Here is a 14,919-nt window from a genome sequence, read left to right on the forward strand (position 1 = left end):
AAAAGCATAATCAAGTGTTAATCATTGTATACAAAATATACAAGGATGAGCATTTTTCTAGATATTTTCACAATTCCTAGTGAAAAGTATTAATCACTCATCCATGAAATTGATCTGGATTATGGATAATGCAAATAATAATCAGTTGCATGCCTGCAGTGATGTCTTGGGGTTGTCTCTGTGTAACACTAAAACAAAGTTAAAATCAATAAATCAGCTACCTCAAGAAAAAAAAGTTATTATCCAATTAATAATTAACTATAATCCCTGCAAATCCTTGTATACATGATTTCCAGGTGAGGCGGTGTATAGCCTGTTGCAATGCAGTACAATACATTTGTCAGTTGGTGCATTTTAGAGGCCTTTTAAGGCCTTTAAACAGTAGATATATGGTAGGTCTCTCTATGTAGCCTGCAAAAATGCCTTTTATTTAAAGAATTACAAGACAGAATTCAACTTATGAGTTCCCTTCCACTGCAGTCCTGATTTTTATATGGCACATTGGAATAATTGACTGCCTGTCCATGCCTGAGGTCAAACCTGGGTATTGTATGGCACAGGGACCACGTTGGTTGTCCCAGACCAATGAGAAATTCATGCACCAGACACATGCAGTATAACTGCCTTGCACTTGTTTTTAAAGATGTAAGCTTTACTATTTCAAAGTTTTTGCCTCGCATCTTTTCTCACAGAATTTTGTACCGTGTTTGTTTTGTAGAACGTATATTGCCATGTTCAGGGATTAACAGTTGAATCTATATTTACGTGACATTGTACAGTAGTCTCTAATGGTTAATGTGGCTCCTCCACAAAATCAAATCATCACTCATGGCTTAAATCAAGCCTGTCAAACATGTGGCCTGCAGGTTAGAAGTAGTCTGCCAGGGGATCTTATTCCAGTGACATGGATCAAACTGCAAAGGACACTTAAATCTTCAATAAATTTGAGGTTTTAAAAAAGAAAAAAGCAGGGGGGGGGGGGGGGCGGGGGGCACAAATGTGAACATTTCAAGAATGTCCTAATACTTTGCTGTTACAGCTAAAACAGTGACATGATAACCTTTAAAATTTGTATATGCGATTAGATTGTCTATACATTCACAACACCAAACAATTAATGTGGGAAATTACTACAATCTCAACAAAAAGCCAATTTTATTGATACCTTCTGGTGCAAAATACAGTGAAATGCTTAAAATAAACAACAACAAAAAACAACTTCTATAGATGTTGCATTATGGATGTTTTGATAAACTCACCCTGACAGCATGGCTTTGTGGTTAATGAGATAGATAGTTTTCATTGATATCTCAGCTCGGGTCTTAGTTTTGTGCTGCCTCCACTACGCCTAAGAAATTAGTTAAAAAAAAAATAAAAAATTTCTATGAAATATTTATGATTTGGTTGGTGGATTGGCTGGACCAGATTGGAGCCTCTGGCGTGCCAGTTTTGGCCCACGGGCCTTATGTTTGACACCCTGGTCCAGAAAAAACTGAGATTGACACCCCAGTATTAGACAATAATAAAAAAATTTAAGCATTATACGTGGCTCCATACAGTTACAACATTAATACTTTACTTGAAACCAGACTTGAATATGATCTTAAGAGATACGACTTTCAAATAAAATGCGTTTTCAGTCGTTTTAACCTGCCCCTGATGCACTGTCATACAGGAAATAATCGATTTTAAGGCTTAATAATGGAACGAACAACAACTTCCTTGTAAAGTTGCGACATTTTAATGAACTGAAGGAAGAAACTGTGATAAGAAATCAGGTTAAAATGGGGGGGAAAGAAAAAAGAAAAAAAAAATAAGTGAGCTGCATTTTCCGGTTAAACCCGCTGGAGCCATGTTTGACCGGCCCCACGCTTCGCCCCGGACGCTGGCTTGGAGGAGACTCGCCCGCCCGCCCGCCCGGCAGAGCAGACGCAGCGGCGGAGGGGGGAACTCACTCGATGGCGAGACTTCCAGGCGGAGCTCGCTAACTGCCGACCTGAAATATCTCCGAGCCGCCGAAAAACCAACCCCTCTACGTGCAAGTCTTTCTTCCATTATTCGTCGCGACATCCAGGTGGGTAAAAAAACCAACCCAAAATCCCCAACAAACCGTGTTTTGTGGCTGTATTTGTAGCCGGAGCGAGGAGAGCTTCGCTTCCATACAAAGGCTTTCTGTGCCGGGCTGCAGCAGCCGGGAGGCCCGCCTGTGTCTTTTCAACTCGCCGCCTAGCCTCCAACCTTTTCGCCCCTTCTCAGCACCCATCTCCTCGTTTTTCTGCCTTTCTCTCGTGTGTAACACGCGTCGGCTCTCTCGCGTTCATTTGCCGATTACCCGGAGTTGTAATTTTAATTTTTTTATGTTGGGTCTTGTGATAACCGTGGCCGGTACCAAGAAACATGGTTGCTCTGCGGAGTCTCCTAGCGATGCACGCCGGGCAGCGGTGCAGTCCGCGCCGCTAGAGGGTTACGGGGACAGCCGGGGTTTGAGCTGTCGCAACCGGGAACGCGTCCGGGAGGGCGGGCATTAAAAAAAACAAAAAACAACACGCACGCAACGACACGGTTCACTTATATAATGTATTTCTAAAAAAGCTGCACGTTATTGTTTGTTTGCGTGTGTGAGAAAAGTTTCTTTGCACACATTCATATATCTAAGAAAGTTGGTTTAAGACTGCGTTCAGCTACGATGGTTTTTATATTTTTTCTCCGCTTTTTTTTCCGCCAGGGCGTCTTCGGCGATCCGTTGCAGATATTTGTAGTTTTTCAACGGGTTATAATTAATCTAAATGGTGAGGAGTTGTGTCTACGATTGCCCCCTTTGCAGGGTGAGCTTTAAGGGGTAAGAGGGAGAGGAGAGGGGAGGGGGGTGGGGTGGGGGGTGGGGGTTGCAGTCCTGGCGAACACAGGCTGTTGCATAGCGACTCCCGTGCCGGGTGAATGTCCTGGAGGATGCCCGCTCGTGGAGCCACAATGCCCGGGCTCAGCTCCGGACATCACACCGGTGTGAATGCCAACCTTGCCAGCCGTTAGGAAGTAACGGTTTGGTGTTAGTGAGCCATCCTCTCTAACAAATATTGGCACCATTTAACAGGCTATAATTTTTTCATCAATGCTAATTTAAAAAAAAAAAAAAGTCTTAAACTGACCTAAAAACACGTAAATCCATTGTATGTGAGACAAAAGTTTGGCAAGATGTTAAAAAAATAAAATAAAAATCAACATCCATTAGATAAGTTAAAAAGTGGTCATGATTATTTCATGAATATGATTTTAAACCACCAAAACCCAGATGTTTTCCTCCAATGTAGTCATAGTGGGTTTACAACAGAAGTGTCAAAGTGCATCTTAATTCAGGAGCCACATATTTTCCAATTTCCTCTCGATTGGGCCGAACCAGTAAACAATTGCCATAATAACCTTTAATTTTAAATTTTAATGTTCTTTGATGCGGCACAGCGTATACGTGATTGAAATATCTTTATTTAAAAACAAAACAATTCCGACAGAAAATGACTGAAATCTCAACATAAAGCTAATTTTGATGATACAAAATTCAGTGAAATGTCTAATAAACTTCTACAGTTGTCTGATTATGGACGTTTTTACAAACTCCTGACAGCGTGACTTTGAGGCTAATGCTAGTTTACCAGCTTTCATGGCAGCGGCATCGGTATCTCAGTATTGTGTCCCCTACTTGTTCAAAAATTCAGTGTTTTCGCTGAGATTTTTACAATTTGCTTGGTGGTTTGGCAAGACCAGATTGGAGCCTCTTGCCGGCCAGTTTTGACCCACAAGCTTGGGGTTTGACACCCCCAGTTAACGAGATCAATCTTGAGGATTCTTAGATGGTCTCAGTAAAATATACCGTTTGTTTTGTTTTTATTTGGAGATGTTCTTTCTCCATTCTGTTCACATTTTGCCTCATTTTGGGGCTTTAATACGAGCCATATGTAAAAGAGATGTGTTCTCAGCCGGCATGAATGTAATTGTTTACATTTGCCCTACTTGAAGATTTATGAGAGGAATTCATCATAAACATGTAATAAACACTAAACTGCTTTATTGATGATCTATAGTGCGTAAACTACATGGTAGGGCTTATCGTAGTTTGAATTAGCGCACGAAAGCAGTTGAAACCCATAATGTGTTTCAGGTCTCAAATGGATGCAAATCAAAGTTCTAAGTCTAGATTATAAGGAGCAGGTGACTCAATATTGCTCTGCAGCTGAAAGTGAAATAAGTTGTTGAATGAACAAACCACCAGTTGGATGAACCGAGTAAAGTGCCTGTTGATTTGGGAAGGTGTGTTCAAGTTTTGAAAGTAAGAAAACCTTCTGGCTGTTCCTGATAAGCCGAGGCTCCGGTATCTCTACTTTCAGCTATAGGGTATATAGTCCAAAAGAAATAAAAGAATTTCAGTTTTTGTATTCCCTTTCACTGCAAAATAAAAAGCTATTACATAAGCTTTTAATCAATTTGAAAGGACCAGAGAGTACAATGCCATACTTCAGTTTTCTCTATGGGTCCACTTGCAGGTTAATGCAGTCATGGGGAGCTCTGTGTTTTATTTCAGGGTTGTTGTTTTTTTTGGCAAGCTTCAGTGATTTGGCTTCGACTCAATGTCCTGAGGTTATTTGCCATACTTCATCAAAGCTGTGATAAAATCCAATCTTCCTCTCAGCATGTGAGATTGTTGATGCACCTGAATGTACTTTTCAGCTTTCTTCCACTTCGCAGCAGTTTGTTTGGTCATGTTAAGTTGTTATTGGAACAGAAAAATAACTTGAACTAGAGGTTTGCATTTCCATATGAAAATGCAAGTATGAATGCTGAAGGCTGAATAAAGTGCTGAGATCAAAGCAGATGAGCTTTCTTTTACAATTTGCTTAGTGTTTTGGCGGCCAAGATTGGAACCTTTTGCGGGCCAATTTTGGCCCACGGCCCTGATGTTTGACAACCATAGTTAAACTATATTAATTTCAGCCAAATCTAAGCCGTGTAGATCATTAATTCAACGTCTTAATTTTGCTTTATTTGCATTGATATTAATCATAAATGACCCTTAAATCTCTCTTAAATTTTTAATGAAATGAAAGGTGAATTCAGAGACTGTTGACTGAATACTAGACTCTGGAAACCACGGTAAAGACCTGATGCTCTTAGGCCTCGTTTACACGGCAATGAAAACGAGTGTCACCACAAAACATTATTCACTTTTGGGGAGGGCCTGTTAACGCGACACTGGTGCTTGGATCCACTACAACCGTGACATTTTTTTGTACCAGCTCCCGAGGTGGAACACTTCTTTCACGGTTGTGATTCCCCCACCAGGCAGAGACAGCCGGAGGCTAGAGAGTGCTGTTACTGCGCATGCACATCTCCTCTATGATAAATAGTTCCTTCTGCTCATGTGTGAGTAACAAACATGGCGGCCTCCATAGTGGCGTGCCTTCCAGTCCGTATTCTAGTTTTATTGTCCATATTGGTTGTTTCATATTTGAGACTCACCCCTAATGGCATCCATCAGTCCATTCGAATATTGGGTACTCTTGATTTTGTTAGCATTTATAGCGAATTGTTCTCTGCACACTTATGTGTGGTTTCATTACAAAAGCAAATAACAGCGCCCACTCGTAGCCTGGCACACAAACTACATCATTGTCACTGCTGCTGCAATGTCAACGCAACACTTTTTTTTTTTTTTCAAACGGTCAAGGTGTTGTCACTTGAAACGTTGTTGTGTAAATGGGGCTTTAATTTACACAGCTCATATGCACTCTAAAATATTTTACATTTCTTGTTCAGAACAGACTATTCATGTTACAGTCTGACAGACACAATCTCAAATTGGTATAGTTGGAACTGCATATGATGGCCTCTCTTTCTGTTTTCTCTTCAGATTGAACGATGTGATTGTGATCGGAGACAGCAGCTCTCCAATGGTCGGCGACCTCACCACACTTCACTAGAATGTACTTGATGAACGTACCTCCTGTCGCAGCGACGCAAACAGAATGGAGAGCATGTGGCCCGCCTGGAGGCTATAGCCTTCCAGTTTGCTTCAATGACTCTGACACAGAGTTGTCCACCAGAGGCACACCTATATCAAACAAGGTCCAGATGATCATAGAGAGCCTCAGGACCAGCCAGTCCTCACTCGAGATGGGCGACGAGATCGAGGGAAATGGGCTGTCGGGACAGGAAGGTCATCCCCAAGTCTGCAAGGTTGCAGTGGGTTCCTACGTGGCAGCCAAATCCAAAACTAAAAGTCCCACTGAAAACCCACAGGACGACGTTTCCTCCCAAAACATTCACGAGACCAGTGACTCTGATAGTGATGATTCTGTGGACAGAGGAATCGAGGAGGCGATACTAGAGTACCTGAAGGAAAAAGATGACCACAAACGCAAAGGGGAACCATGTTCCGAGTTTCTCCAGTCATCCAAAATTCCCAGAAAAAGTCCACTTGATCCCGAGGTCCCCACCCAGAATTCTGATGGCAATACGTTCTCGTTTGCTGCTGGCCAGTTTGCAAAATGTGTGCAAGTAGAGACTCACACTACACCAGCCGCCATACCTATTAAAAAGTATATCAAAAACAAGGCATCCCTTAATGACAACACCTTTGAGAGCTTCGATCTGAGTAAAAGTGCAACCAAAAGTTTGGTCTGTTTTTCAGAGCAGACAAAGGGCTCCTTGACAACAACTGCCAACCAAACAGTTCATTGCCCAGTAGAAATTAAGATAGAGGAAGAATCCAACGATTCCAGCAGTGATGACGGCATCGAGGAAGCCATTCAGAGATACCAGTTGGAAAAAAAGGAGCAGCTTGTAAAAAGGGAACCATTCACTCCCCTCGCGTTTGACGACGAGTCCGACTCCACCAGTGACGATGGGATTGAAGAAGCTATTCGCTGCTACCAGCTCGAGCAGCTCAAGGAGAGGAGTGCCCTGAACTCATTCCTACACAAGGAAAAATCCTTCAGTAAGTCATTTATACACTCTGTTGGAAGCACGAGCACAGAGAACACAAAGAAACACAAACTGAAGAAAAAAAAGGCCAGAACGGATAGAGAAAGATCTTCCCAAACTCCCATATCTGGATTATTATCAAAGACACTTTCAGACAGTTCAAAAGATAAAGGGAATGGACTGCATTCAATTAAAATTGAAGGTTTTCGGGAGCAGCTCACACCTGCTGCCCCAAAGGTTAATACAAGCGCTGAGCTCATGTGCGCTGAAGCAATACTCGACATTTCGAAAACTGTGATACCCGGACCCTTCCAGCAAACTGCTGGCCTCAGTAGTTGCGCTACCACTGAATCTTCTTTGCAGTCTTCTCTCCCCGATAATTGCCCGCATGAAAGCAACGACAGCTCCATTGACAGTGAAGACGGCATTGAGCAGGAGATCAGGAAATTTCTGGAGCAGAAGGCTCAGATGCAGAAGCAGCCATCCGACGGCTCCTCTGTGAGTAAGGAGCCTCGTAGTATCAGTGAGCAAGAGCAAGTGAAAGCAAAAGAATCTGTGTGTCAGAAGAAACCACAAAAACTGTCTTTAACGCAGAAGCGAAAACTCAAAGAGAAAAGCCAGTGTGTTTCTGGCATGTCGGACAAAGCTTACGCCGATCAAGAAAAAGCCACAAAGTCTGTACCAGAGCCGATAAAAGAATCAAACACCCTGATGTTATTCCAGTCAAGTCAAACACGCCCAGTTTCTGGGTTATCCAAGGCAGAGCAAAGTGGAGACAAAAGCAGTTCCCTTGACAGCGATGAAGATCTAGACACTGCAATAAAAGACCTGCTCAAGACGAAAAAGAGGTCAAAGAAAAAGGTGCGGGACCTGAAGCGGAAATCAAGGAAGTGCCTCAAGGATGAAGAATCACTATCGGGAAGTGCTCTGCAGGCCAGAAATTCGAAGCCTGATCTTGTTAACAAGTGTAGTCAGTTCCAAAAAGCACAGAAGAGTAAGGAGGACATGAAAGATAAGTTTGGACTGAGTGAGATGAGTGTTTCACAGCATAAGCAAAATATTCAAAGTAAAGAGCTTGGCACGCTTGAAGATAAAGGGGCGATAATAACAGGACCCAGGGTTCAACACACCCAAACGTTGCCCAGGGTTGAAGCTTCCCCACAGATAAAAGAGGAGAGCAGCTCGGTGGACAGTGACGACAGCATCGAGCTGGAGATCAGAAGGTTTCTGGCTGAAAAGGCCAAAGTTTCCACTGCAGGAAAAAGTCAGGATGAAGACGTGTCAACGAGCAGCACCGGGGCAGTTTGCAACCCACGTCGGAGTGAAGATATTAAACAGGAAAATCAGCTGGCTGAGATTCCAAGACAATGCGTCAGTCCCCTCTCTGGGCTTTCTCCTCAAAGTAGTCCAGCTCAAAACAGACCGCCACTCCCAGCATCACAGTCCTCACCCCAAGACATATCCATCGTCGGCGGACAATCTCGCCCGTCCTCAGTCCAGCCGTGCAGCCCCAGTCTTCTGGAGCCTGCAGATGGGGCCGGAGCAACCAGAACTGGGCAAAAGAGGCCTCACACTGGGAGGGATGATCTTCACAACATCAACGCACGGATGGAGAGAGTTCGACCAGTTTTCAGTCCAAATATCGCAGATTCTCGCTCTGAGTCAATCAAGTGGCGCCAGAGCCTGGGACTTCCCATCCCCGCCGTGAGGGCTCCTAGTCGGACTCCATTCCAGATCACCTCGTCGGACGTCAGCGAGCCTGCTACGGCGTTGCCTTATCAAAGCGGAGGCGTCGGTCACAAATCACAGACTCCTGGTGCTGTTTGGTCTTTTGCGAGAACCGGCAAAGCACCGTTTCCCAGCTCTCCAGAGGTGGCTGTAAATACCGCGTACAGATCTACTGTGTTGAACCTTTTTTCCACTGCCAAGCAGCTTCCGAGGGTGTCCTTCTCACAGAGCCTTGTGCCTGGCCACAGGTCCCAATGCTCTGCCGAGGGGGAGAGAGAAAGGACAGTGCACATATCCAAGGACAAAAGTGTGTATGTGGAACTGGAGTCAAATAGGACCAACCACGTCCAGGTTCAAAGCAGGGACAGGGTTGAGGGCAAGCAGAGGATGGACTCTCTGAGTGAGAGACAAAGAGAAGGCGAGAACGTGAAGATAGATCATAAAGAATTGCATCTTGAAAGAAAAGAGGAAGAATTTAAGGATGAGGCAGATTGTGACTCAGTCGACAGGAGAAATCCAGAAAAGACGCAGGGCTTTTCCACATTGTAAGTATTTTCTTTGATCACTATATGCCCCAATAGCATCTTAAGTTTATTACCTAATTCCTCAATTTTGCACTGCTAATGGGGAAAAAAGAAAAAAACAATGCAGGCTATAGTCAAACTCATTCAGTTAAAAGGCTCTGAGGGAATGTTTAATATGTTATAACAAAACAGGCTTTTTTTTCCCCCCAAGTGTATTTGTACATTTATACTGTGACGTAACACATTGGTGCCATCAATAAAACTTTATTTATACATAGAGGTGAATTCATATCATCAAGCAATATAGCAACAGTTACTATAAGACCTATCACCAGTACCATAAACCTTCTTTTGTCACCACATATGTTATAAATCTAAATATCTTTTCAAAATGAAAGTGTGTTTATAAAAGCTAGGGGGAAAAAGGCTATTTTAAGGAGAATTGGAGAGGACGATCATGTTCGAAGAGAAAAAATACAAGCAGGTACTACATGTAATTTAATCAAAATTTTTATTTCCAACATTTTCATCTGAGTTTTTCAGTAAAAGTAAAAAAAAAACCAACCTATATGTGCTATTGAAATTCTTCAGTTTAGTTTCACAGTAAATCAAAATATTCATATTTAATCGCCTATATTTCAAGCAAAAATGCCAAACTTTTACTCATATTAGCTCATCAGATAAGACATATACAGGTCCTCTTTTCATGACTGGACAGGAAATATGTAAAGAACGAATCAAATTAAATACAGTCAATCAGGTAAACCACTGTAGTGTAGAATAAATGAAAACTAAAGCCCTAAGCAATAATGTGGGACCATAGGGTTATTTCTAGTATAATTAATGTTTTTTGAGGGGGGGTTTTAACCTTATAATTTGGCTATAAATGTTGTTCGTTGATTAGGTGTAATGTTAAATTCTCATTATACTCTCCCTATCTAACTTTCAGCTGCACCGGTTTATTTCTTACCGCTTGTGTCATCAGACCATCACCTCAGTGAAAAAGGGCCATTCTTTTCTGTCAGCACCTTTGCATTAATTTTAGCCTCATCCTCTGCCTTTTCACACACTCACCCGACACCTCACAATAACCAGTCCCGATAATGATGATGATAATTTTAGAAAATGTCCCTCTCACCTTGCTTTCAGATTCAGTGAAACCTTTCTATCTTTTGCATTTGGTGCAAAAATAGTCGAGTTTTGTACCGCAGTCGGGATCACTTTCGATTAGTCTTTGAACACGTGGGCAAAGGGAACAAACCAGCAATAAATTACCCCCCCCGCCGTAATGTTAGATGGAAATATAGAGCTCAGTCGATGGATAAAAAGCCACTATAGTGATCTCGGACTGGTGTTGTTCCAGATTCCATAGGAAACTGCATAATTACTCTCATCTGTCTCGCATAACCTGATATTTAGTGTGGGTTTTTTGTTGTTGTTTTGTCATGGGAAAGTTTTCTTGACTTTCCTATGTGAAGAAAAAAGGCTATTTATTTTGGTTTAAAAAAAAAATAAACAGGTTGTTACTGAACATGCTGTGCATTGCCAGTTTTTTTGTAAATATTTTGTAAAAGGTGTTTTTCTTTTACTCTTTCAGATAAAAAAAAAACTTGCTGTGTCTTTTAAGTGCATCAGTGTAATAAAGATTTGAGTCAGAAAATAAAGTCCTCTCTTTCTGATTTTTTTTTTAAATGTATTGTTTCACACTCATTTTTTATCAATTTGAAAATATTTATCAAAATGTCACCTCACCACAGAGTTCTGGTTTGATGATTTCCTGCTCTGCCTTGCTCAGGTGTTTGTCCAGTGCCATTGACCCTGGCATCACCATCAGACCTTGCATAGCTCTCACCACACAGGAGAGAGGCAGCATGTTCACCAGGAGGTATCAGCAAGAAACGTACAAGGAGGTACAATAACACAGGGAAAGGGAAGTTTTAAGACAAGTGTTTATTGCTCATTAATAGCAAGAGAACCTTTAAATGTTTTTCATCTGTGCTCTGTGAAAAAAAAAAAAAAAAAATCCAGATTGTGATTTGTGTGAAATAATACTTGTAGGATACAGGTCTTCTCAGGAGTGTCCCTGTGCCCCAGAAGCAAGTTCAGCCTGTCAAAAGAAAGCTGCAGTTCATTCCGACAGGTATGCGAGTGCACCCGAAAAACAGTAAGACATTCTGATTAAATTTGACACATGTTCAATTTTTTGTTTCAAACAGGAGAAAGGAGAAACCCGGTCAGCACCGTGTAGCTGAGTCAAACTTCATTTCAGTGCTCATGATTCATGTAGAGGATGTTTGATGTTGAATAATGTTCTGGCACCATGCAAAGTTCATTTAGAAGTTGAGACTTCATACTGTTGAAGGAACAAACAAACTTCCGTAAAGGCAACATTTACAAGTCAAATCCTGCAACTTTAAATTAATTTAATTCATTTGCTTAGACAGAAATTCAAATTTGTCTGATATGTGTTTGTACTTATTTTCCTCATTTAATGCATTAAAGGTATTGGAATAGAAAAACACCATACAGAATATATGTTTATGGATTTAAATGTTCTGTTCAGTTTGAAATGAACTCCAAATTTCGTATTAGGTTCCTTTTTACCAAAAGGCTGTTATAAAAAAAATAAAAAAAAGTTTCAAGCTCAAATGTTTTAAATTGAGTTTAATTCTTAGGTCTTTTAAGCCAAGATAAGACGACATTGTGCTGCCAATTGTTTTGGTGTTAATAAAGTTCTATGTTTCAAACGAAAAACAGCGTTGCATCATGGGTATTGTAGTGTTCTTGGACGTCATCGCGACAGACTGTTGAGTTTTACGGCATCTCTTGGACGACAAACGCGCTGACCTTCCAGCTAGCATGGCAGCTCGAGCGCTAACGAGAGGTAACCGCTCTAAAGTCTGTGTATATCTCTAAAACCAGCGTTATTTGAATAATATATAGCTTACACGTTGTTAAAAAAAATAGTGTAGGCTTTATAATGAGTTTTTTTTTCTCAATGTGTTTAAATTCCACGTCACATCGTGCATGCAGACTTAGCGGCTAGGCTAATTGCTAGCGGAAGGTAGTTTACTATGTTGATTTATTTATACTTTGCGTGTTGTCTTCAGGGCTGTTGGGGTTCCGGCCCCGGGCTGTTACGGTTGGATACTCCTGCGGTGGTCCTCGTTATTCCACCGCACCGTCCATAGAAGTTCCTCAGCCTCAAAGTGACGATGTGACAGGTGAGCTGGCGTCTTGTGTCAGTGATGGAGGTTTGATCTGTGGTTGTCTGCTGCTCTTCACATTTTTCACTTCTCCCACTTGCAGACGTGATCTTGAACAAACCGCTGGAGAAGAAGGACTTTTTCCGTGTGTCTGAGCTCTTCACGTTGAAGGATTTGTTTGAGGCCCGGGTGCATCTTGGACACAAGAAAGGTTGCAGGCACAGGTTGGTGTGCTTCCCCACAGCTTTTACTCTCCACTGTTGAGTTCACTGATTGCCATGCAAGTTGTTTTTTTTTTTTTTTGGCATCAGTAGATTTGCAGGATCAGGAACTTGAATTCAGTCTGGCTTGTTTTCTACTGTAGTAGACCTGCACAGCCATTTCTTTTTCTTGTTTTGTGTTTTTTTCCCCCATTGAGCCTTTTACTTGCACAAAATAAGAATCCGTGCATCAATTTTCCACACTGTTTAATCCTGTGTAGGGTCACTGCAGTATGAGATCAAGTGAAGAGCAGCTAAATTTAAAAAAATTCTGGTTGTTCCTTTCCCATCAGTATTTTGTGATAATTTAATGTGCACAGTCATACATTTTTTGCTTTTATGAAAGGAGGAAAAATAAATGAATGAATTCTATGAAGATTATTTCATTCATATTGTAATTTAAAAAGACTTCTAAGGCTTCACGTGTATGTCATGTTGTACTGGAATGCTGAACTCTAAGTGAAATTGGGGGAAAAGAAAACGCGTTTACGTTCAGAAGTCAATAAGGCTTATTAATATTCTATATATCTCAGTCTTATCTCTCGGATTCTTTTTTGCCCAAATCTTTTTTTTTTAAATTGGTGAATTGTTTTGCAGTGAAAAGTTTTTACAAGTTTGCCTGCTGATTTTATTCTCGTGGTTTAATATGTAGTTTCAGTTAAAACCATAAAAAAATTTAATAAAATTACATTTCTTGCATTTCAAGCAGAAGAAATTGAAAATACTCATGAATATTTTGTGCAAAATCTTTAGACTTGTAAACATTTATTCAAATAGAGGAATTGATTTAAGTTTTTTTCAAGCCCTTCTCTTAGTATTTTCATTCTTTTTTGATTGACTATAAAATGGTAATTTAATTTACTCATATTTTTTTTTCCTTTTTAAGTTCCATTTCTTATTAAACATCAGAAATTCTCTTCATATTTATTTTATATACATCTGTAATAACTTATTCAAGTTTGCAATAATAAGGACAAATGCTAAAGTGCATCCATGTCTGGGAGAAAGATAATTACAGTATTTGTGAAATTGCCACCAAACCAAAAAAGTAGAGCAGCAACGACTTTCAGTAAAGATATTTTTGTGACTTGATTTAACCGTAATCTCTCAACAGGCTCATGGCGCCGTATCTCTATGGCTGCCGTTTGGATCAAGACATAATTGACCTCGACCAGACCGTAGAGCACCTTCAGTTGGCCCTCAACTTCACAGCCCACATCGCGTATCGCGGCGGCATCATCCTGTTCATCAGCCGCCGCCGCCAGTTCTGCCACCTGGTGGAGAGCACGGCGAAGGACTGCGGGGAGTATGCGCACACGCGTTACTGGCAGGGCGGTCTCCTCACCAACGCCAACATCCAGTATGGCCCCGGCGTCCGCTTGCCGGACCTCATCATCTTCCTCTCCACTCTCAACAACGTGTTTCAGCAGCACGTAGCGATCAGGGACGCCGCCAAGATGAGCATACCCACAGTGGGCGTGGTGGACTCTAACTGCAACCCCAGCTTAGTGACGTACCCCATTCCCGGGAACGACGACACCCCGGCCTCGGTGGAGCTCTACTGTCGCTTATTGAAGATGACAATCAACCGAGCCAAAGACAAACGGAGACAGATGGAGCTCCTTCATGGCCTCTCGGCACCAAACGCACAGCGCTCGTGACCAAGTGTGTTAGGAAGAGACAGTGGAAGTGCGTTTTAATGTCAAGACTGTGTAACCCCCACCAATCTACACCTGGAAACAAAAACCTGGTCTGAAGAAGTTCAGTTATGAATAAATGTGTTCTGTGACATTAGGTTTTGTGGGGTTTTTTTTTATTTTGCATGTAGTAGGAGTCGAATGAATTTTATGGACCTCAGATAGAACAGCGGCTTTCTATACTCACTCCAGACATTTCAATCTCCATGGACGTTTTTGTTAAGTGACTCAGCTCGTTCACATAATGTGACGCCTTCTAGGTCACTCTACAGGAATCGCCAAATGCCAAAATCTTTACCGGACACTGGTCCAGTAAGCGTGCAGTTTTTACTGGACCAAAGTAAAGTTTGATGGAAATATTTAACTACGCCCCGAGTTAGTTTATTGAATAATAAGACAGGTTTATGGTAAAATAAAGTTTATTAACAAACTGTCAAAACAGATGTGAAACAACAAACGATTCACAACAATAAAAACAAAATACTTCAGCAGTAAACAACTTATCTGACTAATTCAGTTCCAGGAACCTTCA

At 41.5% G+C, this 14,919-nt stretch overlaps 2 protein-coding genes across 2 annotated transcripts; both read left to right on the plus strand.

The window, feature by feature from the left end:
- The first annotated feature begins 1,868 nt into the window (after nucleotides 1–1,868).
- On the plus strand, nucleotides 1,869–11,973 carry ppp1r26 (protein phosphatase 1, regulatory subunit 26). Its single transcript, XM_080476370.1, has 4 exons — nucleotides 1,869–2,074; nucleotides 5,900–9,245; nucleotides 11,020–11,364; nucleotides 11,441–11,973. Exons 2-3 carry the CDS (start codon nucleotides 5,971–5,973, stop codon nucleotides 11,141–11,143), a joined length of 3,399 nt encoding a protein of 1,132 aa, XP_080332496.1. The 5' UTR covers nucleotides 1,869–2,074; nucleotides 5,900–5,970; the 3' UTR covers nucleotides 11,144–11,364; nucleotides 11,441–11,973.
- A 16-nt stretch (nucleotides 11,974–11,989) lies between these two features.
- On the plus strand, nucleotides 11,990–14,882 carry mrps2 (mitochondrial ribosomal protein S2). The gene is made up of 4 exons (XM_080476372.1): nucleotides 11,990–12,108; nucleotides 12,335–12,448; nucleotides 12,534–12,654; nucleotides 13,805–14,882. Exons 1-4 carry the CDS (start codon nucleotides 12,084–12,086, stop codon nucleotides 14,349–14,351), a joined length of 807 nt encoding a protein of 268 aa, XP_080332498.1. The 5' UTR covers nucleotides 11,990–12,083; the 3' UTR covers nucleotides 14,352–14,882.
- The last annotated feature ends 37 nt before the right edge of the window (nucleotides 14,883–14,919 follow it).

This window comes from Lipophrys pholis, assembly GCF_963383615.2.
Source record: "Lipophrys pholis genome assembly, chromosome: 12".
NCBI lineage: Eukaryota > Metazoa > Chordata > Actinopteri > Blenniiformes > Blenniidae > Lipophrys > Lipophrys pholis.

What these genes read in the sequence shown, in the direction of transcription:
- ppp1r26 (XM_080476370.1), top strand. Translation starts at nt 5,971, where the DNA reads ATGTACTTGATGAACGTACCTCCTGTCGCAGCGACGCAAACAGAATGG. An exon ending in ACGCAGGGCTTTTCCACATT is followed by an intron (nt 9,246 to 11,019) that starts GTAAGTATTTTC and finishes TGCCTTGCTCAG; the next exon opens with GTGTTTGTCCAGTGCCATTG.
- mrps2 (XM_080476372.1), top strand. Translation starts at nt 12,084, where the DNA reads ATGGCAGCTCGAGCGCTAACGAGAG. An exon ending in TCAAAGTGACGATGTGACAG is followed by an intron (nt 12,449 to 12,533) that starts GTGAGCTGGCGT and finishes TCCCACTTGCAG; the next exon opens with ACGTGATCTTGAACAAACCG. An exon ending in AAGAAAGGTTGCAGGCACAG is followed by an intron (nt 12,655 to 13,804) that starts GTTGGTGTGCTT and finishes ATCTCTCAACAG; the next exon opens with GCTCATGGCGCCGTATCTCT.